The sequence below is a fragment of the Phyllopteryx taeniolatus genome, chromosome 17, assembly GCF_024500385.1.
Source record: "Phyllopteryx taeniolatus isolate TA_2022b chromosome 17, UOR_Ptae_1.2, whole genome shotgun sequence".
Taxonomy (NCBI): domain Eukaryota; kingdom Metazoa; phylum Chordata; class Actinopteri; order Syngnathiformes; family Syngnathidae; genus Phyllopteryx; species Phyllopteryx taeniolatus.
The window spans coordinates 15,027,853-15,050,944 of NC_084518.1; the positions used below are offsets into that span (position 1 = coordinate 15,027,853).

The 23,092-nt window shown below is 42.3% G+C and overlaps 3 protein-coding genes and 1 long non-coding RNA gene across 7 annotated transcripts in view; 2 read left to right on the top strand and 2 right to left on the bottom strand.

Annotated features, from left to right (window-relative positions):
- LOC133466946 (phosphatidylinositol-binding clathrin assembly protein-like) overlaps nucleotides 1-5,677 on the top strand; it is a 30,210-nt gene extending 24,533 nt beyond the window's left edge. Inside the window, exon 18 of the mRNA XM_061751199.1 lies at nucleotides 65-5,677. Within this exon, the coding sequence (XP_061607183.1) occupies nucleotides 65-79 (15 nt within the window). The 3' untranslated portion in view covers nucleotides 80-5,677. The remainder of the gene's footprint in view (nucleotides 1-64) is intronic.
- Nucleotides 1-6,167, bottom strand: part of LOC133466948 (uncharacterized) — a 42,230-nt gene extending 36,063 nt beyond the window's left edge. Inside the window, exon 1 of the long non-coding RNA XR_009785082.1 lies at nucleotides 6,119-6,167. This is a non-coding gene — a long non-coding RNA (uncharacterized LOC133466948). The remainder of the gene's footprint in view (nucleotides 1-6,118) is intronic.
- Nucleotides 6,168-6,902: 735 nt separating this feature from the next.
- Nucleotides 6,903-18,313, bottom strand: LOC133466945 (RNA-binding protein 4-like). 4 transcript variants are annotated; one of them, XR_009785081.1, is made up of 9 exons: nucleotides 18,228-18,313; nucleotides 16,739-16,918; nucleotides 16,329-16,513; nucleotides 15,858-16,031; nucleotides 15,635-15,744; nucleotides 14,426-14,704; nucleotides 14,087-14,346; nucleotides 7,529-9,660; nucleotides 6,903-7,419 (listed from the first exon to the last, which is right to left on the bottom strand). XR_009785081.1 is itself a non-coding variant. In XM_061751198.1 (9 exons), the coding sequence occupies exons 1-9, from the start codon at nucleotides 18,263-18,265 to the stop codon at nucleotides 7,666-7,668; spliced, it is 1,605 nt and encodes a 534-aa protein (XP_061607182.1). In that variant the 5' UTR covers nucleotides 18,266-18,313; the 3' UTR covers nucleotides 6,903-7,665. The 4 variants fall into 4 exon arrangements, 2 of the variants coding, with proteins under 2 accessions (XP_061607182.1, XP_061607180.1); XR_009785080.1 differs by having other exon boundaries at nucleotides 6,903-7,163; nucleotides 7,245-9,660; XM_061751198.1 differs by having other exon boundaries at nucleotides 6,903-7,669; nucleotides 9,286-9,660.
- A 344-nt stretch (nucleotides 18,314-18,657) lies between these two features.
- On the top strand, nucleotides 18,658-22,819 carry LOC133467254 (ras and Rab interactor 1-like). Its single transcript, XM_061751918.1, has 7 exons — nucleotides 18,658-18,843; nucleotides 19,019-19,114; nucleotides 19,379-19,582; nucleotides 19,681-19,795; nucleotides 20,250-20,322; nucleotides 20,446-20,537; nucleotides 21,606-22,819. The coding sequence occupies exons 3-7, from the start codon at nucleotides 19,379-19,381 to the stop codon at nucleotides 22,664-22,666; spliced, it is 1,545 nt and encodes a 514-aa protein (XP_061607902.1). The 5' UTR covers nucleotides 18,658-18,843; nucleotides 19,019-19,114; the 3' UTR covers nucleotides 22,667-22,819.
- Nucleotides 22,820-23,092: the final 273 nt, after the last annotated feature.

Sequence of the window (23,092 nt, forward strand, 5' to 3'; positions counted from 1 at the left end):
ACATTAGATGAGCTGTTAAGATAAACCGGCTCACCCTCCATCTATCTCTGTCCTTTGTCTGCAGATGCACTTCATGTAGAGATGATGCTGTAACCATGGCAGCAGAGCTGAGAGTGCCACAGAGGAAGAGTGAAGACAACAGAAGGACGACAGAGGAAGTAAAGAGGGGACGCAGAGGGAGGAGAAAGAACCAACGCTCGGCCCTCCCCAGATATACTCGCTTCCCATCCGTGTGCCAACCGGTCCCCAAAAAATAAAAACGCCTAGAGGCACCAGAAGCTCAGAACAGATATTCCACTCACACATCACACTGTTTGTTTTGCTGAAAACAAACTGTGATGAAGCTACGAACACTAAAGCTGCTCCATCGCCACCTCCTGACCCAATTTTCTCCCCCAGTTAGACCTCCAATTCAGTCCTCCCTGTCCTGGAGTCAAAGAAACTGAATCGGTTGCTGGCACTTTACTCCATGTGAACTTTGCCAAGGGTGTGCGTGCATATGTGTGTGTGTCCCGTGCAGGAGATTTTTATCGATTGGTTAAACCATCAACCTGATGTCGGGTAGTCAAATTTTTGTAAGCGTTTTACATGTGGTGTTCCGCATCATTGTTTTGTAGCCAAATTTGTTCTCGTTTGCCAACTTCACATTAGACTAACTTGGGAGTGTGGGGGCTTGGGGCGGTTGGGCATGCTTGTGTGTTTCTCTTTTGGTACCTGAGGTCAGGACCGTGTTTGCCAACTGCACTGGAACTACAGACAAAAGCACTCCGAGACACACAGAGGAATTGCAAAATTTAGAGGTAATTGAAGTGCTTTTACTATTCGCTTTTCATTTTCTCCTCTACGGCTGTGCAATATCATGCAAAAACCATGTCTTTTTGGAGTGTTCTGTTGTCGTACACTCATGTCCGCATCAGGATTATGTATAATAATGTTCTTTTTATACAGACACAATACACTGAGAGCCAGTGAAACAGTCTCCCATGCGAAATAGTCAAAGACCCCCAAGGGTATGTCATGAAGTCCTTTCTGACACTGAGGAATAAAAAAAAAAGGCCTTTCAACACAGCATAAAAATTAGAAAAGGGTAATTACCGTATTGTTGAAGACAGACTTATTAGTGTTAACATTTATGCATAGGACATCTAAAGGTCAGTGACACATGTCTAAGGCCTCTTGATCAGGGCCCTCACTAATACAAGATGTTTTGAGTTCCAGGAGTGGTGTCATGAAAGATATACAGTGGTGTGAAAAACTGTTTGCCCAGCTCCTGATTTATTTTTTATTTTTTTTGCAAGTTTGTCACACTTAAATGTTTTCCATCATCAAACAAATTTAAATATTAGTCAAAGACAACACAATTAAAGACATTGCAGTTTTTAAATGAAGGTTTTTATTGTTATGGGAGAAAAACAATCCAAACCTACATGGCTCTGTGTGGAAAAAGTGATTGCCCCCTAAACCTAATAACTGGTTGGGTCACCCCAAGCAAAATAACAATACAATACAATGAGTCTCTTACAGCGCAGTGGAGGAATTTTGGCCCACTCGTCTTTGGAGAATTGTTGTAATTCAGTCACATTGGAGGATTTTTTAACATGAGCTGCCTTTTTTTAAGTCATGCCACAGCATCTCAATGGGATTCAGGTCAGGGCTTAGATGAGGCCACTCCAAAGTCTTCATTTTGTTTTTCTTCAGCCATTCAGAGGTGGACTTGCTGGTGTGTTGGATCATTGTCCTGCTGCAGAAACAGAGACGAGCCGTGATGTTCCTTTTGCTCAGCAGTGGTTTTCGTCTTGGAACTCTCCCATACAAGCCATTTTTGCCCAGTTTCTTATGGTGGAGTCATGAATACTGACCTTAACTGAGGCAAGTGAGGCCTGCCGTTCTTTGGATGTTGTTGTGGGGTCTTTTGTGACCCCTTGGATTAGTCGTCACTGCGCTCTTAGGGTTCTTTCCGTCACCACTGTTTTCGCCATTTGTGGTTAATGGCTCTCACTGTGGTTTGCTGGAGTCCCAAATCTTCACAAATGGCTTTATAACCTTTTCTACACTGATAGATCTCAATTACTTTCTCATTTGTTCCTGAATTTATTTAGATCTATGCATGATGTCTAGCTTTTGAGGATCTTTTGGTCCACTTAACTTTGTCTGGCAGGTCCTATTTAAGTGATTTCTTGATAGAGAAATGGTGTAGCAGTATCAGGCCTGGGTGTGGCTAGAAAATTTAACTCAGGTCTGACAAACCAGTTATAGTTGTAAGTACCCAGTTAACAGGGGGGCAATCACTTTTTCACGCAGGGCCATGTCGGTCTGGATTTTTTACCCATCCCTTAATTTTGAGAACCTTCATTTAAAAACTGCATTTTGTGTTGTCTTTGACTAATTAAATTTGTTTGATGGTGGGAGACATTTAAGTGACAAAATAAAGAAATCAGGAAGGGGCAAACACTTTTTCATACCACTGTCCCTGCAATTCAAATCCAAATTACAAAGTTTTCCCCTTTGAAGTAATCCCCCTGGGGTCTAACGCAGTTTCCCAGCTTTCTCTGCCACAAATTCATGCACTCGTGGAAGGATTCTTCCAGGATCCTCCACAGCTCTGTTGTCTTGATGACGTCCACATCTTCATAACAGGTCGCCGCGATGACACCCTTAAGCTTGGTAAAGAGGGGGTGGGGGAATCACAGGGAGCCAGGTCGGGTGAGCAAGGAGTTTGCTCCTGATAGGTGATTTTCGTTTTGGCCAGGAGGGCATTGTGAGCAGGCAGGTTTTCATGGTGAAGCAGCCACAAGTTGTCCTGCTACAACTGGCCGCTTCTCACGCACTGAACGAAGCAAACACTGCAGCATCTTTTCGTAGATTTTGGTTGATCACCTCTCCCACACTGAAGGGGAAAACTCATAGTTTGGATTTAAAATGTCTGCTCATTCTCTGTCATCCAGGTCATGATAGTCGAGGCAACTGGACTGGTCTAGTTCGTTGAAGACTTTTCACCTTTAATCTGAAAGGATTCTTCAGTTCCAAATTTTATAGTTGTAGTTTCCCTATTTATGCCTTGGTGGATGTCTCCCCTGTGGGTGGTCAACAATAGGGTGTTGTTGTTGTTGCCCGGCTTTAATGAAAAAACCATCCTGCATATTAATCAGTCGTTCATGCACTGCGTCAAAGCAAGCTCGTAGGGCCAGTCTTCCTATAAAATGAGGCAATCTTTGGGGAGAGGAATGTCAGGACATTGTTTTAGGCAGAGGAGAGTTAATGCCTCAAACTTCCTCCTCTGCGAAGGGACGGCTTTTTTAGTTCAACATAGATGGCTTATTTTACATCTCTTTCAAGTAGCGATCATTCCTATCCAGAATTTGGATGTCATTGTCCACGAATTGCACTTCTTGAGATGCAAATGAACCGCTAACTTTGGACATGAGAAGTCACCCGCCAATGTTGCGCCATGCGTCTGCGCAACAGCTGCTTAGTTTTTCCAATATAGCGATCATTGAAGTGCATAATAATAATAATGCATTACACTTACATAGCATTTTTCTAGACACTCAAAGATGTTTTACAATTGCACACATTATTCATTTACACCTAGTGGTGGTCTGACAGAGGTGTGGCTGCCATTCTGCACCTAGAGCTCTTCGAACCACCACCAAACATTCAACATCCATTCATGTTTAATGTGGATTAAGTGTCTTGCCCAGGTACAGCAACAACGTGCGCTCGGGCGGGGACACGAACCAGTGACTCTCCAGTTCTCGGGCGCACTTTTATCCTTTGCGCCTCGCCCCCCACAAACAACATTGCTGAGTTTGTTTCTTGGACTTTTGTTCTTGAAATAGCTGTCTGGGGGTGCTGATGGGTTTGACATGCTTTGGGAGTTCCAGTATGTTTGGAGAAAGTACTTCTGAGTTCCTTTGACAAATCATCCACGTATAGGGTTTTAAACATATCTTTTGTGACACTAGTCCTTGAACTTCTCTTGACATACCTCATATATTTCTCTTTTGGTATGTCTGATGTCAGGACCGTGTTTGCCAACTGCACTGGACCTACTGACAAAAAAAGCGCTGAGCCACACCCAGGAATCGTAAAATTTGGATGTAATCTAAGCACTTTTAGTATTCGTTTTTCTTCTTCTCTACGGCTGTGCAATATCATGCAAAAACCTGTCTTTTTGGATGTGGTGGTATCCTACCCCTCATATCCGCATCAGGATTATATACAGTAATGGTCTTTTTATATAGACTAATGCACTGGGAGCCAGTTAGACCGTCTCCCATCCGATAATGTCAAAGGCCCCCAAGGGTATATAATGATGTCCTTTCTGATACTGAGGAAGAAAAAAAATGCCTTTGAACACGGCAGAAAAATTAGACAAGGGAAATTACCGTTGTGTCAAAGACAGGCTTGTTAGTGTAGTGTTAACAGTTATTCACAGGACACGTAAAGGTCAGTGAGACGCGTCTAACGTCTGTCGATCAGGGCCCTTACTGGTAGATGAGATTGGACAGCCTAAAACGAGAGGTTTTAATGATACGTTAAATGTGAACGAAGTCACGAGTGACCATCTTTATAGCACAAAACCATTTGACTGCACAAAAAAACAACAATGAAAACTCATTGTTGGGATGTACAGTACAGTCGAACGGGGCAATAATCGATCGACGGTTGTTTTTCTATTCATGCACTCTGAACACACCGTGGTCACAGGCATTACGGTGTAAACGTGTGTGCAGGAGCTCTTCAATAACAACAAAAGTTCTTGAAGTCAACATCCTTACGAGTGCAATTACCTTCCCAACAGAGTGAGACTGAAAAAGAGGCTCCGGCCTGACATTTGGACAAATGTTAATTTTCTCTCTATTTCATCACTGTGTTCCAGGGGCTCGGCTTTCTCAGTCGAGCGCCGACTGATTGTTAGTGTCCTCTGTATATAGCCGATGCTGTTCATGTGTTTTTAGACGTGTTTGGATGATGTAATGTGTGTGAGACCAATGTATTGCTGTGTCTGTGTTTGAATGGTGGTGTTTTTCAAGGTGTCATAGTCCAGGGGGCTGGTGGGATTTAGGGATCGATATTAAGTCATGTTTGTTTCTGTCCAGAGGAAAAGGGGAAGAGGGGGGTGTCTACGTTCAATTATCACAACTGGTCTATACACCAAGAGTGTCTTCATCAAGGAAGAGGGCAGGACAGGGTCTGTCCTCTCCGAAACAGGAACATTTTTTGCACCAAAGTCATCATCAAAAGCGCAGCTTCTTCTAAGTCAATGGATGATCAGAACTCTAAACATTTGTGTTTTTTTTTGTTTTGTTTTTTTTTTTTTTTAGATGAAAGTTTTTGGGTTGTTTTGCATGATTTAAGTGTTGTCTTTTTATTGGCTTGTGTGCCCGGTAAAAGCATGACCATGGCGTGAACTTTTCTTAAGTGTGTGTGTTTGAACAAGATTTTTTTTAAACTTTCCATTAATTGACATTCATAAATCAACTGTTTTACAACGTAAGGGGGTCTGTAACGGTTTGAAGGTCGTCTTGCATGCCGAAATGCAAACCGTGCAAGACAGCCAATGAAGAACTTCAAACCCAGTTACAGTCTTTGTAAAACGCCATGAATGTCAGTTTTTTTTCCATTGTAGCTAGCCGGACATTGCAGTCTTTATTAAAGCCTTGCTATTTTCCAATGTTTGTGTGTTTGAACGCTCGCTCCTTCTTCATACTAATGCCAGCAGCAGCATGTGGAGGTTTTGCGGATGAAAGTCAAAGTACTGTAACAATACGTGTTTTGAGTCTGGTCCACATTGTGCTGTGTATCTAACGTGTTTTGCCCAGTCTCGTCCTGTCTGTTTGCCCATCTGCTGATATTAAAATGTTCCCTGTCCCTCTTGGCCCCGATTACGTCAAACCAGGGCGAGATGCACGAGAAGCCTCAACTGTTACGTTCACTCGTTAAAAGCATAGGTCACGCAGGTCATACAAGTGTGCAAAATATTTGCACACAATTCAAACATAGCAGGTCATACAAGTGAACAGATCCTTTGCACACAGTTCAAACACAGCAGGTCATCAAAGTGTACAGATCTTAATGGCCTCTATAAACTTTATTTTTGTAACACACAGATTACCTTATCAGGTTGATGCCCTCGTTCCTTTCCTCTGCTCAGCGGTTTCCTGCAAGAGATACAAGAGCTACAAGTTCGTTAGTTGGAGCACACAGCAGGTATTCAAGGTTTTACAAATTGTAATTCCCTCAAAAATTGAGTGTGAACGTTAAGAAATGGCAAATATTTGACTCCATATAACCCGAGTAACCCAGATTCAATGGCAATTTGCAGAGAGGTTATCCAGTGTCTGACAAATGCAACTACACTCAATAAAATGTTTCAGCAGCTTTGAACTTCACAGACAGACAAAATTGTGACGCAGGAATAATGGTTCATTATTAATATAGCATTGCCACAAATAAAATGACAAATTTGGCAAATTTTGAGTTTTAGAGAGGTTTCAGTTTGAAACTCAATCATTTAGTTGGTAATGGTTCATTTTTACATAATGAAAGTCTACCAAAACCAGCATGGAAAGGAAGAAATGTCATAACACATCCATGCTATTTCATGCTCCTTTGTCTATTGAAAAACATCGATGTCCCTAGAATTATTACCTCAGTATATATAACCATCTCTGTAGACTGCTTTGACTGTCTCCATTGACACTTCTGTTTGTAAGGGCATGAAACAATTTTACTCCATTCTCATTTGCATAATAAGTAATGGACTTGGCTGGTTCGAAACAAAAGCTGATGTATTTGGAAGGTAATGGAATAAAACGTCATCTAATGCTTAAATTGTCAATTTTTTTTTATGACTCTTAACACAAGTCACACTAAAGAAAGAAACATTCACACAGTAATGAGACTGCTGTAATTTCTTTTTTTATTTATTGATAATTAAACATTTCAAAAGAACATTGGACAAAATGTCATTTGAAACAAAAATGAGAATTTGTGTCGTACAGGTTGAGAGTCGCACTGAAAATCGTTGTGGTGGGAGATTAAGAGGGGCACTGCGGGTGAGTCGAGCGTTGAACCAGCAACTGATCCTGTGCCAGCTTTGTGTTGGCCTCTGAAATGGAGGGCCTAGCGGTGTTATCTTCAAAGCAAGGCACTTAACCCTAAAGGGGCCATAGTGTAGGAAAGAAATCAAAACAAAAAAAAAAAACCAAACAAGGGATCGTCCTAACGATGTGACCTACCCCTGGGCTCTGGGAACGGCACGAATACGCCTGCTTCGATGCCATCATCAAAGATCACACACATATGGTATTCAGGGGCAGGAATGTATGAGCATGACTTTTGGCGGAAGTGGAAGGGGGGTAAAAAAACATTGGAAAAATGTCCAAAGAGGTGAAAACAGTGGTCAGGTGTTTCCTGAAAAAAGGTTTGGACATTGGCATGTGTGCGTCAGAATGTCTGCAAACTGTGTGACGCGTGTTTTTTCGGGAGGGCCAGGGCAGGAGTGTGTGGTCTGAGTGTTTACCTTAGCGGGGGGGCCACCCCCCATCGTCCACAGCAGTTTTCGGGGGGGCCTAACGCTGCTGTTTTCCCCCATCCCGCGCTACAGCGGCGCATGGCGTACGTCCAGGGCAAGGGCTCAGAGTTTGGCTCCCTCCCACTCTAGCTGCAATAATCAGCAAGAGGAAGAAGGTGGCTGGAGCAGCAGCAACAACATGGCATGCAACTATCAAGTTCACATGGAGAAGCTGGAATATTGTAGCGTGTGAGGCTATAGCTCGAGTAGTGACCAATGACTGAAGTTAATATGTGGATTGTGATTACTTATGTGTGAAAGGTAATGATGCCAACTATGAAAATACATCCAGGTGTTAGTTAGTGTGCTTTCCCAGAGGGCAAAAGGGGCCAAAAACCGTTGATTCTTGCATGGTTCTGCTCAGATTTGAAGGGAAAACATTCAAAGGGTCCTAAGCTTTCTTCACCACTGTTCTACAACTAAACACCCCAACCAAACACAAGCTTTCCAATTGTAAAGTTTGGGAAACCCTGCTCTAATTTAATCTGTGAACCTACACCATTTGCTACCTATAAACATTCATCTGATACCATACAAACTCTTCAACTCAACATCCCCCTCTAATCTCCAATACTTCTTAAATGTCAATGTTAACGTGGAATCCAATGTTGGCAGACAACTTGTTCGATTAAAAAACAGAAGACCAAGTATTTATGCGAGTCTCAAACAAAAACAATATCAGGTATGAAAAGTAGCTGAGACATTAGATTGTTGGAACACAACAGACCAAACCGAGCTTACTGATTTTAAGAATTGTCTAAACAAAAAACAAAAACAAAAACCAATGTGTGTACAGCCTGAGAAAATATCCAAAATGTGGTTAAATATTGACTTGAGAAGTAACAAAGACCTTTTGACACCTGATGCTGGGATTATGCAACAGTGAAAATGGAAAGAAAACTTTCCATGACTAGACTAAGCTAGAGCGATAACAAGGCAGATAGCCACCATTTCCAACCTGACTCAGCCACACCAACTTTGGTTAACGTCACAATTCTAGAGTAACTCCTCACGACAACAGCTTTGACTATAATAACGTCCTCCTCCTTGAATTTTGTCAAACCAAGGCAGCACAGGGCCATTAAAATGGTTGGATTATCATCAGTAAATGCTGCTGAAATGATGCCAATTATACGTTCTCCACAGAGGGGCCATATGGGTACGCCTTAGGGTGGGATGAAAAAAAACAACGCTGGGTTGAGTATGTCATTTCATAATGATGCATGTTTAACCAACTTACTTACAAAATGGCTGGTTTCCTGTCAATATGGGATCAAACACAGACTGAATCTGTGCCTTACGTTTCTAACCGCGAGATTACATAACTGCCAAACAAAACTGATTCAATGTAAGGCAAAAAAAAAAACTGACTTTCGTCCTCACCAAAGCAACTGTTCAACAACTTCCTGATTGTATTTTATTATTTTATTTGTGATAGTACTCATTGTCGTGTGAAATGAATTCTAGCCAATTGGAGACGCGGTTAGCCAAAATGCTTCACTCAAATTACAACCTTCTTGCCTACATTAGTTCTCCCTTTCTACTACCCCTTAACCAAGTACTCATGTACACACACATCTGCAGTGTGGAGGGAGTGTGTGTGTGTGTGTAGGAGGTGGGACTATCGGTAAGGGGGCTCTGGCGTGTTGTAAGGGTAATCATTGCGCTGGGGCGTGGGTTGCCCGTGTGCGGGTGTCTGCTCATACGGTGTGGATGCGGAGTAGCTTCCCGCTGCTGCGTAAGCTCCGGATGTATCATACGCTCCCGCAGCCCCGTAGCCTCCCGATGCGTCATAGGCAGCCGAGGCGTCGTAGTTGCCGGAGTAGCTCTGCGACGACACGTAACTTGCAGGGGGGTCGTAGGTACCCGGGGGTCCGTAGTCTTGGGTGGCAGAGTAAGCTGGAGGCGCCGTGTATGTCCCAGGGGGCGGCGGGACCGAGCTGGCGGAATCTGTGGTGGCCGGTGGAGGAGGGGGTGGAGGAGGGTTGGTGTAGGCATACTGGAGGTAATGGTACTGCTGCTGGTACTGCTGCTGGTACTGTTGGTACTGATGCATCTGCTGGTAATATTCTGTGTAGGACCTGCAGTTACAATTCATGATGGATGCATTAGAAATAAGAAAATAAAATCATTCAGTTTGACGGTGGCTGTAAAGCTTGCCATTTTTTCTAAATTTTAACTTGCCCAGGAAATGTTCCACCTTCTGAGGTAGTATCACGAGCCCAAGCTGGTGTGTGTGTGTGTATATACGTATTTTCCGCACTATAAGGTGCAATTAAAAGCCTATAATTTTCTCAAAAATCGACGGTGCGCCTTTTAACCCTGTGCGCCTTATGTGTGCGCTGAGTTCCAAAATCTGTAAAAATGTTGTTGTGCGATTTTGCTAAGTGCTGCGCTTGATTGACTGTCGGACCATTTCCCGGCGACATAGGTACATGATATGTACACTACTTACGCTTGCAGCGATAAACCAATTAGAGAACATTACGTAAAGCTATGTACAGTACGTACGCTTACCTCCCCCACGCCTCCAGTAGGTATACTGTCCTACCGGTATGCTTCAAAACAACATTTGTTTGGCTAAGGACCCCCGAAAATGGCACCAGCGAAGAGACATGCTTACGAGGCACAATTCAAACTACAGGCTATCAGCGGTTGTATATGGGAATAGAGCAGCTGCGAGATAATTCAAAATTCAGAATCAGAATCATCTTTGCCAAGTATGTCCAAAAAACACACAAGGAATTTGTCTCCGGTAGTTGGAGCCGCTCGAGTACGACAACAGACAGTCAATTGACAGAGAATACTTTTGAGACATAAAGACATTGACAAAAAACAGTCACTGAGCAATAATGGGTTGCTAGTTATCTGGTAATGCCGATACATTTTTTTTTTTTACAATTGTGCAAAAAGATGCAGAGTCCTCTAGCACTTAGAGTAGTTCGAAAGACTAATATTGCAATAGTCCGGTGCAATGACCATTGTGCAAAGGGCGCCGAGACTTCAAGCGAGTAGTGCAATAATCTGGGACAATGTTGATTGTGCAAATGTTGCAGATACCTCAATCAGTGTGCAAGCACAAGAACAGCCGGGAGAAGCGTCTCTACAGTTACCATTCGACTGAAGGCAATAACGATAGCGCAAGAACACTTTCAAGGAGGTCCGTCTTGGTGCTTTTGTTTTATGAAAAGGCGACATCTCGCCATCCGCGCAAGGACTACCGTGGCGCATCAACTGCCAGCGAACTCCAACCACTGGACATTGATGTAAACAGGGAATTCAAAGTGACGTTGCGAGCGGCATGGGAGCGATGGATTAGAGATGGCGAACACACCTTTACTAAGACTGTGAGGCAGCGCGGGGCGAGTTACGCCACCATATGTAAATGGATTGTGGATGCCTGGGCTAAGGTATCTGCTTTGACTGTTGTCCGACCTTTCGCGAAAGCCGGCATCATTTCTGAACAGCCACCCGGCAACGAGACTGACTCCGGGTGGAAATCACTTTAGTCAGATCGTGTATTCATTACAACATGACGGAAATAATTGGTGCTAACTTACTGTAATTAAATTATTTTTAATTAAATTAATTCACCCACACCGAAACCTTAGCGCATGATTCGACAGAACGGCGGCATGTTTACATACAACCATTCATGCTACCAGTAGCTTGCTAGGCTACATAACGTTTTGTTGCCTGCTTGCGAGCCGTATCGTATTAAAAGTATGTGAACATACCTCAAGCAAGCCTTAAACAAACGTCGCCTCCTGTCCTGAGCACCGGGGACCACCAACACACGTTTTCCCCCCATTTTGTCTTTAGAATACAGAATACAGAATACAGCCACTCTTGTTGTCATCGCCACGGTAACGAGTGTATCCAGTCGCATTTGAGTTGACAAGATAAAGCCCAGGGATCGTAAAAAAAACGGATGCAGTGGTATCGGAATACACAATTTTTTTGCAGTAGTCTGACAGTGCAATCATGAAAGAGCAAATTTGTCTTGTAGTCTGATCTGGGCATTACGTGTTGTCTTTCTCCGACGTGTTGTCTGTTCCACACACCCGACTTTTTTTTTTTTAACAACTTTATTGGCCGTCAGATATTTCCAATACTACGTCAAAAGACACACGGCAAGGTTAAAAATAAACAAGCTTTTGGATTCAAATATACTGTGCACGATGGCGACGCGGAGTAAATGTCTTTTGCGGAACCGATCAATAACGTTGTTGAGCTGATCGGCGAATTATGACATTAAAGCCGATCAGCCTAAAATGCTAAATATCGGCCGATACCGATCAGCCCAATAAAATCAGTGTAAAGTCTAATATATATATATATATATATATATATGAAAGATTTTAAAAGTTTTTTGTTTTTGTTTTTTCCATTTAAAATCTTTTTTCAGTTAGATCTTTTCATTGCTATTGTCTTATTTTAATCAATTTAATTTTTATTAAAATATATTCAGTTTGACAGTGGCTGTAAAGGTTGTTGTTTTTTCTAATTTTTTAGTTGCCCAGGAAATGTTCCACCTTCTGAGGCAGTAGTATCAGAGCCCAAGTTTTTATATATATAGATATGTGTGTGTGTGTGTGTGTGTGATTTTAAAAAGATAGTTTTTTGTTTTTTTTAACATTTAAAATCTTTTTTCTATTCTCTTATTTTAATCGATGTATTTGTACACAGCTTGGGCTCTTGATACTACCTCAGAAGGTGGAACATTTCCTGGAAAAGTTAAAAATTTGAAAAAATGAGAACCTTTATAATAATTTTAATAAAAGTTTTTTAAACTTCATAGCTAGTTGTTCATATCCACACATGTAATTCTGATCATGAAAATCACGCTCCTTACAGATAGTGTCCGGCCACTGTTTGAGACTGTAGGCATGTACAGTACGTGATTATTTGTCAGTGGTAAATTCATTGCAGCCTGTTCAGTGATATAACAACCATTAGATTACAGGTTGTTCATGATTTGTGTTTTATGGACGTGCCTGCGTGGGTTTTCTCCGGGCACTCCGGTTTCCTCCCACATCCCAAAAACATGCATTAATTGGAGACTCTAAATTGCCCGTAGGCATGACTGTGAGTGCGAATGGTTGTTTGTTTCTATGTGCCCTGCGATTGGCTGGCAACCAGTTCAGGGTGTACCCTGCCTCCTGCCCGATGACAGCTGGGATAGGCTCCAGCATGCCCGCGACCCTAGTGAGGAGAAGCGGCTCAGAAAATGGATGGATGGACCAATTTTTGGATTAAATTGAATTTAAATTAGGTGAAATAGTGGACATAGGCTTCTTTGATGTCTCATACATCTGTGGTATAAAGGATCACTGCCCAATTAGCAAGGAAACTCGGGATGCAGCCATTAAATTATTTTTTCTTAAATCACGTAATCTACTGATTAATTGGAGAGAAAAAAAACATTTTGCATCATTAAAAACAATACCACACAGGTGTAGGTACTATTTTTGTTCACTTGGGGTCAGCATCCTGACGTTCTCCTGTAGCATCTGTGACTGAGTCTGAATGGCTTCAAACGGTAGGGCCTGCCCTGGTGAGTGACGAGGGCATCAGCGAATGAGAACGTAGAGTTGGCTAGCTACTAACTGGCTAACCTGTAAACCAGTGTGCGTATTGAGTGACTCGGCATTAGTTGTGGTCATCAGCAGCTCATGTATGAATCTGCCTTATTAAATTTTTTTTCTTACTTTTACAATAAAGCAATTGAAAGTGCACGTGTCTATCCTTGACCACTTGTGGGGGCATTACAGCTATACATATTAGCTAACATCAATACATTACCTTGTGATGGCGAAGGTTCACATGCTGTTGTGGTATACATTGCACTTTATCTTCCTTGTTAAGTGTGAAATGATCCCAAACATTGGACACTCTCTGTCTTTTACGGAGTCTTTCCTCCTTGCTTGCCAGTTCAACTTATTTCTATACGGAGGAGAGCGTGTGACTGCAGTAACATTAGCCCGTGTGGAAAAATTATCCCTGCAAAGCTTTGAGGCATAGATTTTGGTTGCTCATTTATTTTGGTAAAATTATTCGATTAATTGCTGTAGCCCTACAGGAACGGCTATTCCATTATTACTCACAGTCGGACTTCGCTGTCGTGGATTGGAATTTTGAGTTTTGAAGTGAACTACATAATTTTTTATTGGGATTGATTGGAATTTGTATTATTTTTTTTTGAGTGGGGGGGTGAATTAAATCAAACAACACTGATCAAAGTCACAACAGTCAGGATGCTGATGAAAGTGTATTCCACAACGCCAGGACCAGGGTGGTAAGTTTAATACTTGCTCCTGTTACGTTGAAAGCTATTATCACTATGAAAACAGACGCTGATGCTAACGTCATCACGGCTCTAATATTCTGAATTTGGGATGTCGCGTTGCTGTGTGAAAGGGCTTTGTTGGGTTTTGTGTAAAAAGACGGACAGCTGTTGGGTCTAAGGTTGCGCTCTGATGCAGCAATGGGTGTATGGTTGTGTACCTGGCAACAGGATCAGCTGCTTCAGCAGTTGCAGTGGTGGAGTCTTCAGGTACCCCAGGTGGCGTTGGAAGCAGAGCACGGCGTTTGGTGCGATTCTGAGTGAAGGAACCTGGAGATGGGTCCGGAAGCAAGGGTGTCCGGTTCCCTCTGATCGGGCTGCGGTCCCGCTCCGTTTCTGAAGTTGCCGTGGATGATGTCGTCGTGGTAGTTGTATTTGATGCTCCTGTTGTTTTTCTCCCCGCCTGCTGCTCAGCCAGAACCTGAACCAAAACAAATCCCACTCTGAAGACACCAATAATATACCTGATGTGCTGTTCTCAAGTTGCTAAATCTAGAAACCTTCTGTCCCTCCTGGAAGAACTTGGCTCTTGCGGCCTCAAAAAGTGTTGTTGGATCCGGCGTGTTCTGAGCCTCGTACTCCTCAGTGGCGGAGGGCGCAATGGTGTGATTGGCAATATCCTGGTACACCTGGTCAGCGACAGATCCGTATACCTGGCTGGCAAGAGCGCCGTATATGACCCCATCGGCGCCTTTTGAACTTGTAATGCCTTTCAGGGCAGCATAGGTGGGATCAAATGATGTGGTGTTGTAGAAGGAGTTGTGGACACTTTGTTGAACCTGCAAAGAGAGACGTGAGAATGTAAAACAGGTGAACACAGTTTGTTTTTACCCTTTTTACCAGAAAACCGATAAATATGTGCCTTTATGGTTGTTCTATTACACTGTATATTCATTAGTGTTGAAAGGGTATGAAAATCATCACTATTATCGTGGCCACGATTATTTGTATTATGGTATTAGATAATAGAATGTCTTTTAATTCATATAAAATATAATTATATTTATATATTTAAAATTAAAATCGTATTACACTACTTTCATACCATTTATTATCATAGCATATCATCTATCATATGTACATAACATAACTTTATTTTTATGTCCGACCCTGTTGTGGCTGAAAGTGTTGCAAATATGCGCTGCAAACGCAACATACCGCAAAGTGACTTTGTGTTGGCAAATTAAAGCATTGTTAAGGTGAACTTGCATTGTTGGAGGTGTACAATTCCAATGGAATTGGTCAATTGGACCAAGTTCTAAGTCGGAACTGGTTTTCAATTCCCACCCCTACAACATTGCTTCCGCATGCAGCCATGCCGCCCCCGCTGCTCCCCTGTCTGCTTGATGCTAAAAGTCTGCTGCTTCGTAGCCCACTTGGTCTCGCTGCGAGCATCGCATTTACGAACTCAGTCACTGGATGGTCGTAATTTCAGCAAGTGCTGGTGATCATAAACTAATTTACTGCAGATATTGACTATTTTTGGTGTCATAGGCGAAGAATTTTGGTCAGAAAATCCATGACTGTAAGGAGCCAATGCAAAAGGTTGGCGAGTGGCGACCAACGTGCAGTCGGATAATATTGGAATGATGCGGCTCTTGTTATTGTTACAGCTTTGTGTTGTTGTATTAAACCGATGAGTCTGACGTCAAATTTTTTCCCAATATTGGGCCGATACTTATCGGGCATCCCAACTAATATTCGCTTACTTGTATTGGCAGTCCGGCAGCAGCTGCTGCGGCTGCCGCAAGCACAGCAGCGTGACTCTGGTGATGCTCCATGGAGCCAGCTGGTCGAGGAAGCAGACCCTCTCTACCACCTGAAGGGTAAAAAGGGAGCAACATGAAACATGATGACGTCAAAAGTGTCCGTTTTTATTTCCAGCATTGTTTCAAAACCTTTATTTATAAAAAACAAAACAAAAAAACATACCGACTGAATTCCCAGAAGACATGAGCTGGTTGACCAAAGGTTGAGCTTTGGAGAGCTCTACAGCCAGCTGACGGCCCTTGAAAATGGTCCCGTTGAGCGAGTCGATGGCTGCCATAGCCTCCTCTTTCCTTTCCATATGCACAAATGCATAGCCAACATTTGAACATAACCGAGCTGTAGCAGACATAGAAAGAATGCTGTTAGTGAACAGAAGAGAACAGATCAATCGTGATGATTTACGCTGCATGTTCAAGTGCTGAATTCTGATTAAAGGCCTATACCCGTTTAGTTTTTTATTTTTTTATTTTTTTTACTATTTCCTTTAATCGTAATTGTGTTACTTGAAAAATGCAGTGTAAATCCAGACGAACATTTTCTATACATAAAATAAATAAATAAAATACTAATGGATACATGGCATATTTACTAAATTTATTAGTATTCTTTGTACTTGGGTATTGTGGGGGTCACCTTTGACTTTATCACAATCTAAAACTCTCCCGAATGTTGAGAAGAGGCTGTGCAGGTCATCTGCAGAGCATGTTGCGCTCAGGTTCCCCACAAAAACTTTGGTGGAGTTGGGGGGACGGGCACGTGACTCCTCCACCACAAGTGGTCTGCCTCGGTACTCCTTGCCGTCCAGATGCCGTATGGCCCTGGGGGGGGGGGAAGAATGCTATTAATTCCTCATCTAAATGGGACATATAATGGAAAAATTACTTTTTTATGCTTGCATACAAATAGTTGGTTGTCTGAAGTTCCCAACTTTAAAGTTTGAAATTAAGAGCGTAAACCATTAGTCAGCACCCTACTTCTGAAAATGTGTCTGAGAAGTCCTTTAAATTTACAGTGTTTGAGGGAATATTTCACTGTCATAATACCTGTCGGCGGCTCCGTCTCCCTTCAGGGTAACGAAGGCATACTGTCTGAGCAAGGAGCAGGTGTTGATCTCCCCATAGGGAGCAAAGAGCTTGTTGATCTCATCTTGGGTTGCATCTAGAGGAAGGTTGCCCACAAACAACTTGACGTTGTCTCCGCTCATCTCTGTAACAACCAGGCATCTGCAAAAAACATGGCACGTGTCAGAATTGTGAAAATGGTGGATTAAGAATTTACACCAGGCTTGCCCCGTTATGTCGATCGCTAGGGCAGTGTGAGTAAATCGCGATAACATTTGCCGCTTGATAGACAAACAGGAAAACCAACCAAACGTATTTTCGGACAGACAGACAAGCACGCATGTATGTATGTTCAACAGTGCCAACAGCTGCAAAATTCAAGGAAGCTACTGAGTTGCCCAGTTAGCCTAGTTTAATTCTACTAGGATTGTTTTTCTTGAAACCTTTCAGTTGTACTTAACTTCTACATGCAATTTTAAATGAATCATTCAAGTGCCGTTTTTCTTTATTTTCCTATTTTAAGTGCAGTGTTAATGTTCAAACTGTATATATAATGTTAGACTCCAACATTTTATCCAGTTCAGTGCCAGGACATTTTTTTTTATTTTAATGAACAGTAAATGTTTTACTTTTCAAGTAGTACAGCACATTTTTAGATGCAGTTCAGTTGCATTTCCTCCTTAAATTCACTGCCATTTACAGCTGTTAAATTCAAGTATCCATGTTAACATGGACGACTGGCAGTGAATGGCTTTTTACTAATTTTCTTTAAGGTTTTAAGGTAACATTGAATATACTTAACAGAAATAACTCCTCTCTTTATGAATACTTAGGCCTACTACACTACTATATTTTAAGGTTGTTGATGGTGGTACTTGGGGAACTGCATTTTCTTAGCTGGTACTTGACTTAAAAAAATAAAATAAAATAAAAAGTTTGAGAACGACTGCATTAGATTAAAGCTGATGACAATCAGTTTCATTCGGCTACTACAGAAATTATACGTATCACTGCTACATCGAATTATTTCAAAACAAAGTTGAATCGGAGCGAGCTGACTTGGGCTAACAGGTCCAATAGCTAAGCAAATCAACCAGCTAGCTTCACGTCACCGACACAATTGTGGACCAAATATATCAGGGAGCGGGTGAGCACACCGATATGACTTTACTGGCAAACTACATAATAAAAGTAGACGCGTCAACAAAAGTAAGGCCGGCGACCCGACGGCTGGAAACGACATCTTGTATAGCTGTCTAACGTTAGCTTAACTAGCTTAGATCTGCTAGCGATATCGCAACATCAAGAGGACTTTATTAGCTTATTTCGTGTGTTTTGCCCGAATTGGAACCATAGAAGTGTAATGACAACTCTGGTTTCCGGACGTAAACCCCACGGTGCCGCTATTTCACACAAACAAAGCGTGGATAGCAACGATTTTAGCTTAGCATTTAGCCAACGGAGTCCTTACCCAACGCGGTCCCCGGAGCTGGATTTCAAATTGCACATCCGGCTCGCGATTCGACAGGGGCGACAGGGGGCGCACTTTCGCCACAAAACAGGACCGTCGTTGCGTACTGTATTTCTTAATAATATATATATTTTTAAATAATATTATTAACAATAATGTATCTTTAATTGGTTTTCTCTTCCGCCGCCCCCAAAATAAAATAAAATAAACGTTTAACACTAAATTAATAGCTGAGTCTGAAACACAAGACTGTGACGTCACAACTAGAGTACGAAAACATTTTTCTTTGACAAATTTCTCTTAAAAATATTTTAAACCGCAGCATGCTTTGGTGTAGTAGCTCTCTATATTATTCTTATTAGTTATTTTATTTTAATTTTGTTACTTTACAAATATTTCCAGGTGATATCAGGTGAGAGGGAGGAGCCACCGAAAAAGAAGAAGGAAATGAAGTTGAAAAGGAAGAGAAGAAGGAGACAGCTCTGGAGTTGAAAGCACGTCATGACAGGCCAAACAGTTATTTTCTGTGGGAATTTATGATAATAATTGATATCAACAATAATTGGAACATGTTGTGTTACCCAAAACGACTAAAAAGTGTGGAAGGGGAAAGCAGGTAAAAACATTTTTTATTTATTTTTAATATAAATTTGAATAGGACCGTAGCTGCTGATGTTGAAATATGAAGTACAGCCATGCTTCATTCATGTTACATAATGCATTATAATGCTGTTGTGGATTCAATGTCCTTGTGTAAGTGTGCACTGTATTTTCCACATTTGTTTCCACAGCTCCCTAGAAGCTCCGTCTGCACTGTCTTGAACCAAGTCTGAACTTGCTGGCACGGTCCAGGATTGATCACGCAAGTGTGTGCAACGCTTCCTGCTGTAAGTCAGTGTTGCTGCTTGTTGAGTTTGTACGAACCACACTTGCTGCAATGGATTCAATTCATATACAACTGTACTGTGTATATATATATATATATATATATATATATATATATATATGTATATGTATGTGTATATGTGTGTATATATATGTGTCTGTGTGTGTATATATATATATATATATATATATATATATGTGTATGTGTGTGCGTGTATACAGTGTATATATATATATATGTATACAGTATACGTTCGTTTCTGTAGATGGCACAGCAAGAGGAGCCCCTGTATGATTTCCCGGAGCCCACCCAGGCGTCAGAGCGCAAGTTCCAGGGCCACCAGCGAGTAGGCGGGTCTCTGAGAAGCGTCAGCGTCCTGGACCGGATCTTGTTGACCGTGCCTGTCTGGCTGCAGTTGTCAATCAACCCTGCCACTGCCCTGCACATTCTGCAGAGGGAACCTCGTGGGGTCAGACACATAAAAAACAAACAAAACAAAAAAAACACCTTTTTTGGCTTTTCTAGCCTCCCTTTCTGCACTGGACAGTTCCATGTCTTGCCTTACAGACGTTCCTGGTGCGAAGGTCTCGCACATCCCAGAGAAATGTGCTGTGTGTGCGCCTGGTGGATGACAGCGTGCCATCCTTTGTACAACAGTTTGGCATCAGGGAGGAGCATTCGAGTAAGTCATGACAATTAGTGACAATTAAGAATTATATCATTTGACACAATTCATTCTATGTTGCTGGTTGATTTCCACGCTTGTGGACTTTCCTAATGCGTAGTTGTTAAAAATACACATGTAATTCTCTTTGTTTTATGTTTAGTTCTCCAGTAAATTTCAACTGGTTTACAGCACTCGTATCTTAAGTGTTTGGTTGCAAGTCAAAGCAAAAAATTGTCTGAACAATAGCGTGTATCTCGAAAAACTCGTAAGTCGGGTTGTTCGTATCTCAAGGCACCACTGTATTTATGTGGTAAAATGAATGTGCTGTGGTAATTGTCGGACCCTTTCCTTTGTCAAAATAAGTTCAAATTCGGGCTCTATGGGTTTTGTTTTGACTTTTGGGGCACATTTTTCCAGAATTGTACTACTTTTATGGGCACGTGATGTTGAACGAATGTTTCCTTGTCAGCTCTGTCTCTGGAGACGTCAGCGATCAGCTTTCCAGACCTCCCGAGACTCGTTTCATTCTATTGTGTCAGCAGGTAAAAAGATCATTTTACACTTATTCTATCTACCATGCTGTGTCCTGTTGTTTTATGTTCTACATAATATACAGTGTATGCTTTTAAAAGAATTAATATTAACTCATGATACTTGTGTACCAGAGATGTATTGCCCTTCCCTCTGGAGCTTCCTGAGGCCATCGCTAAAGCAACCTCCCACAAAGAGCTTGAGTCCATCTCTCACATGGGAATAGGTTGGTTTCTTTAAAAACATGATGCAATGAGAAAACAAATGTCTATTATAGATATAGATTTGTGGATTAAATATTTAGGGGCTTTTTATAAACAGCTCCTCTGAGGTTTTATATGGGTCGTCTTGGTATCGTTGTGTTTATTATTCTTTCGATGAATTAATTTCCTTTTTCGGGGGCACAATTTGCCCCAATATGACTTTGCAAGCATGCGTATCCTCATGAAAATGTATGGGTTTTCTTACGGATCCCCAACACAACCTCCCAAAACTCATTTAGTAGCGCCCCCTTGGAAGTTAGAAAAGATTTCACCAGTTTCAACATCAACATTATATTGGGCGGACATATATCTTTCATAACAGGATGCACGAAAAAGTCTCAAGGTCTAATTTTGGGGGCAAATTTTATGAAAAAGGGGCTGGGAAAGTTAGAAAAAAATTGCCTGTGACACCAGTTTGATTGACATGAAATTTGGTGAACACGTCTATCATAGAATGCACAAAAGTCTCAACGAGCCATGCCCAATAGCAGCCATTTTTGGAGGCAAATTCCATGATAAAGGGGCTTGGAAAGTATTATACAAAAAAATTGCCCCAACACCAGTTTAAAGGGGGAAATTTGGTGGACATTTCTGTTATAACCGGCACGGTGGCCGTCTGGTTAGAGCGTCAGCCTCACAGTTCTGAGGTGCGGGGTTCAATCCCCGTCCCCGCCTGTGTGGAGTTTGCATGTTCTCCCCGTGCCTGCGTGGGTTTTCTCCGGGCACTCCGGTTTCCTCCCACATCCCAAAAACATGCATTAATTGGAGACTCTAAATTGCCCGTAGGGATGACTGTGAGTGCGAATGGTTGTTTGTTTCGATGTGCCCTGTGATTGGCTGGCAACCAGTTCAGGGTGTACCCCGCCTCCTGCCCGATGACAGCTGGGATAGGCTCCAGCACGCCCGCGACCCTAGTGAGGAGAAGCGGCTCAGAAAATGGATGGATGGATGGATTTCTGTTATAACGTTGTGTTTTTTTAATTTAATTTAATTTTTTAAAATGTTAAACACACATCAATTTGTTTTTCTAGAATTCTGGAGCTCACAGCTCAACGTCCGAGGGCCGCGGGAGCCCCCGAAGACCCAGACAAGCAAGGAGAAGACACCAGACTCTTCAGTCTCAGCGGCACCCACTGCTACCCTGCAAACAGCCTCTTCAGCGCCACCTGTTACGCAGCCCGAATCGGACAACCAGACGACTATCGCTGAATGTGACCAAAAATCTGACCCGAATTCCGCCCTGTTTCGCGAGTTCTGTCCAATTGAGACGCGCAGCCCCAGGGAGCTGGACTGCGGCTCAGGCCTGGGGGCGCTCTGCTTCATCAATCCCCTTTTCTTGCAGTCTCACAAAATCTTGTCCAAACGCCGCCTCTTGAAACGTAGCATCAAGGTGCGGGTATCCACCGAGACGTCCAGCCTGATGTTGCCCCCGCTCGCTCCACCGCCCCCGCCCCCTCTTATGCCCAAAACTACAAGAAAGTGTAAAGCCCGGAAAGAGACTACACTCGCACCCCTGGACTCCCAGTCATCACAAGATGTCCACCCCTCATCTGCAATGGAGGAACAAGTGGAGGTCAAACTCCCGTCATTGGTGGAGCATCCTACCGATGACTCAGACTACCTGCAGCCGTCCTTAGCCAGCACACCCACCGTCTCTCCCTCACTCTCTCCTTATCCAGCCAAATCGGTTCCACCACTTCCCCCCAAACTGTCTCGCAGTGCTTGCAACCCTTCTACTGCTTCCCAATCCAGCCCCTTGCAATATCAATTTCCATCTCTTTCACCCAGGGCTCCCCTTTCCCTCTCTGCCTCCCCCTATCAGTCCCCATCTTCCTCCCCTGAGGTGCCCTTCTCTCTCTCGCCCTTCTTCTCGCCTTCCTTGGCTCAGCTGGTGGAGGCCAGTCAAATACCGGAAATGGAAGCCAGGGAGGAAGAGGGAGTAAATGAGGATAAGGGAGTGGAGGAATTACACAAAGAAATGGAAGCTGCCTCTCTGGATGGCACAGATAGCTGTAGTTCCTTCAGTAGTTTTGAGGGGGAGGCAGAGACCCCACAAGAAGGTAATGACACTGTCCAGCAAACAGCATCTTAGTAAATTTATAAATGTGACAGTATTCAACATTCTCCCTTTGTGTTGAACATCTAATTAAATTAAGGTATCAGTTTTGGTATCTGAGTTAAAAAATAAATAATTCAGGATACAATATAATGTAAACTGTTTCTAATAAAAATTCTTTTTTTTGTGTATGGGAAAAATACTTTTTTCTTATACACAATGATTCACATTTTAGCAGTATGGTGAGTTTTTAGATTTGAATATATAATGCATATAATATGAACACCCAAAAAAAGCAGAAATCTCATCATGCCATTGTGTGTACAGTCTATTATGAATAGTCAAGTGAATGGAGGATAAAATACAAATGTTTCGGACTGACTACATTATGTTTTTCTCTGAATAAACTAAATGAATTTATAGTCTATATCCCCATAAGGTACATTTGAGATGACAATTTCA

Coding starts and splice junctions, on each gene's coding strand:
- LOC133467254 (XM_061751918.1), top strand. CDS start 19,379: ATGGCACAGCAAGAGGAGCCCCTGTATGATTTCCCGGAGCCCACCCAG. Junction 19,583..19,680: donor TGCAGAGGGAACCTCGTGGG/GTCAGACACATA, acceptor CTTGCCTTACAG/ACGTTCCTGGTGCGAAGGTC. Junction 20,323..20,445: donor TCATTCTATTGTGTCAGCAG/GTAAAAAGATCA, acceptor CTTGTGTACCAG/AGATGTATTGCCCTTCCCTC.
- LOC133466945 (XM_061751196.1), bottom strand. CDS start 18,265: ATGTGCAATTTGAAATCCAGCTCCGGGGACCGCGTTGG. Junction 16,919..18,227: donor AGCTCCGGGGACCGCGTTGG/GTAAGGACTCCG, acceptor TGTTTTTTGCAG/ATGCCTGGTTGTTACAGAGA. Junction 16,032..16,328: donor AGATTGTGATAAAGTCAAAG/GTGACCCCCACA, acceptor TGTCTGCTACAG/CTCGGTTATGTTCAAATGTT.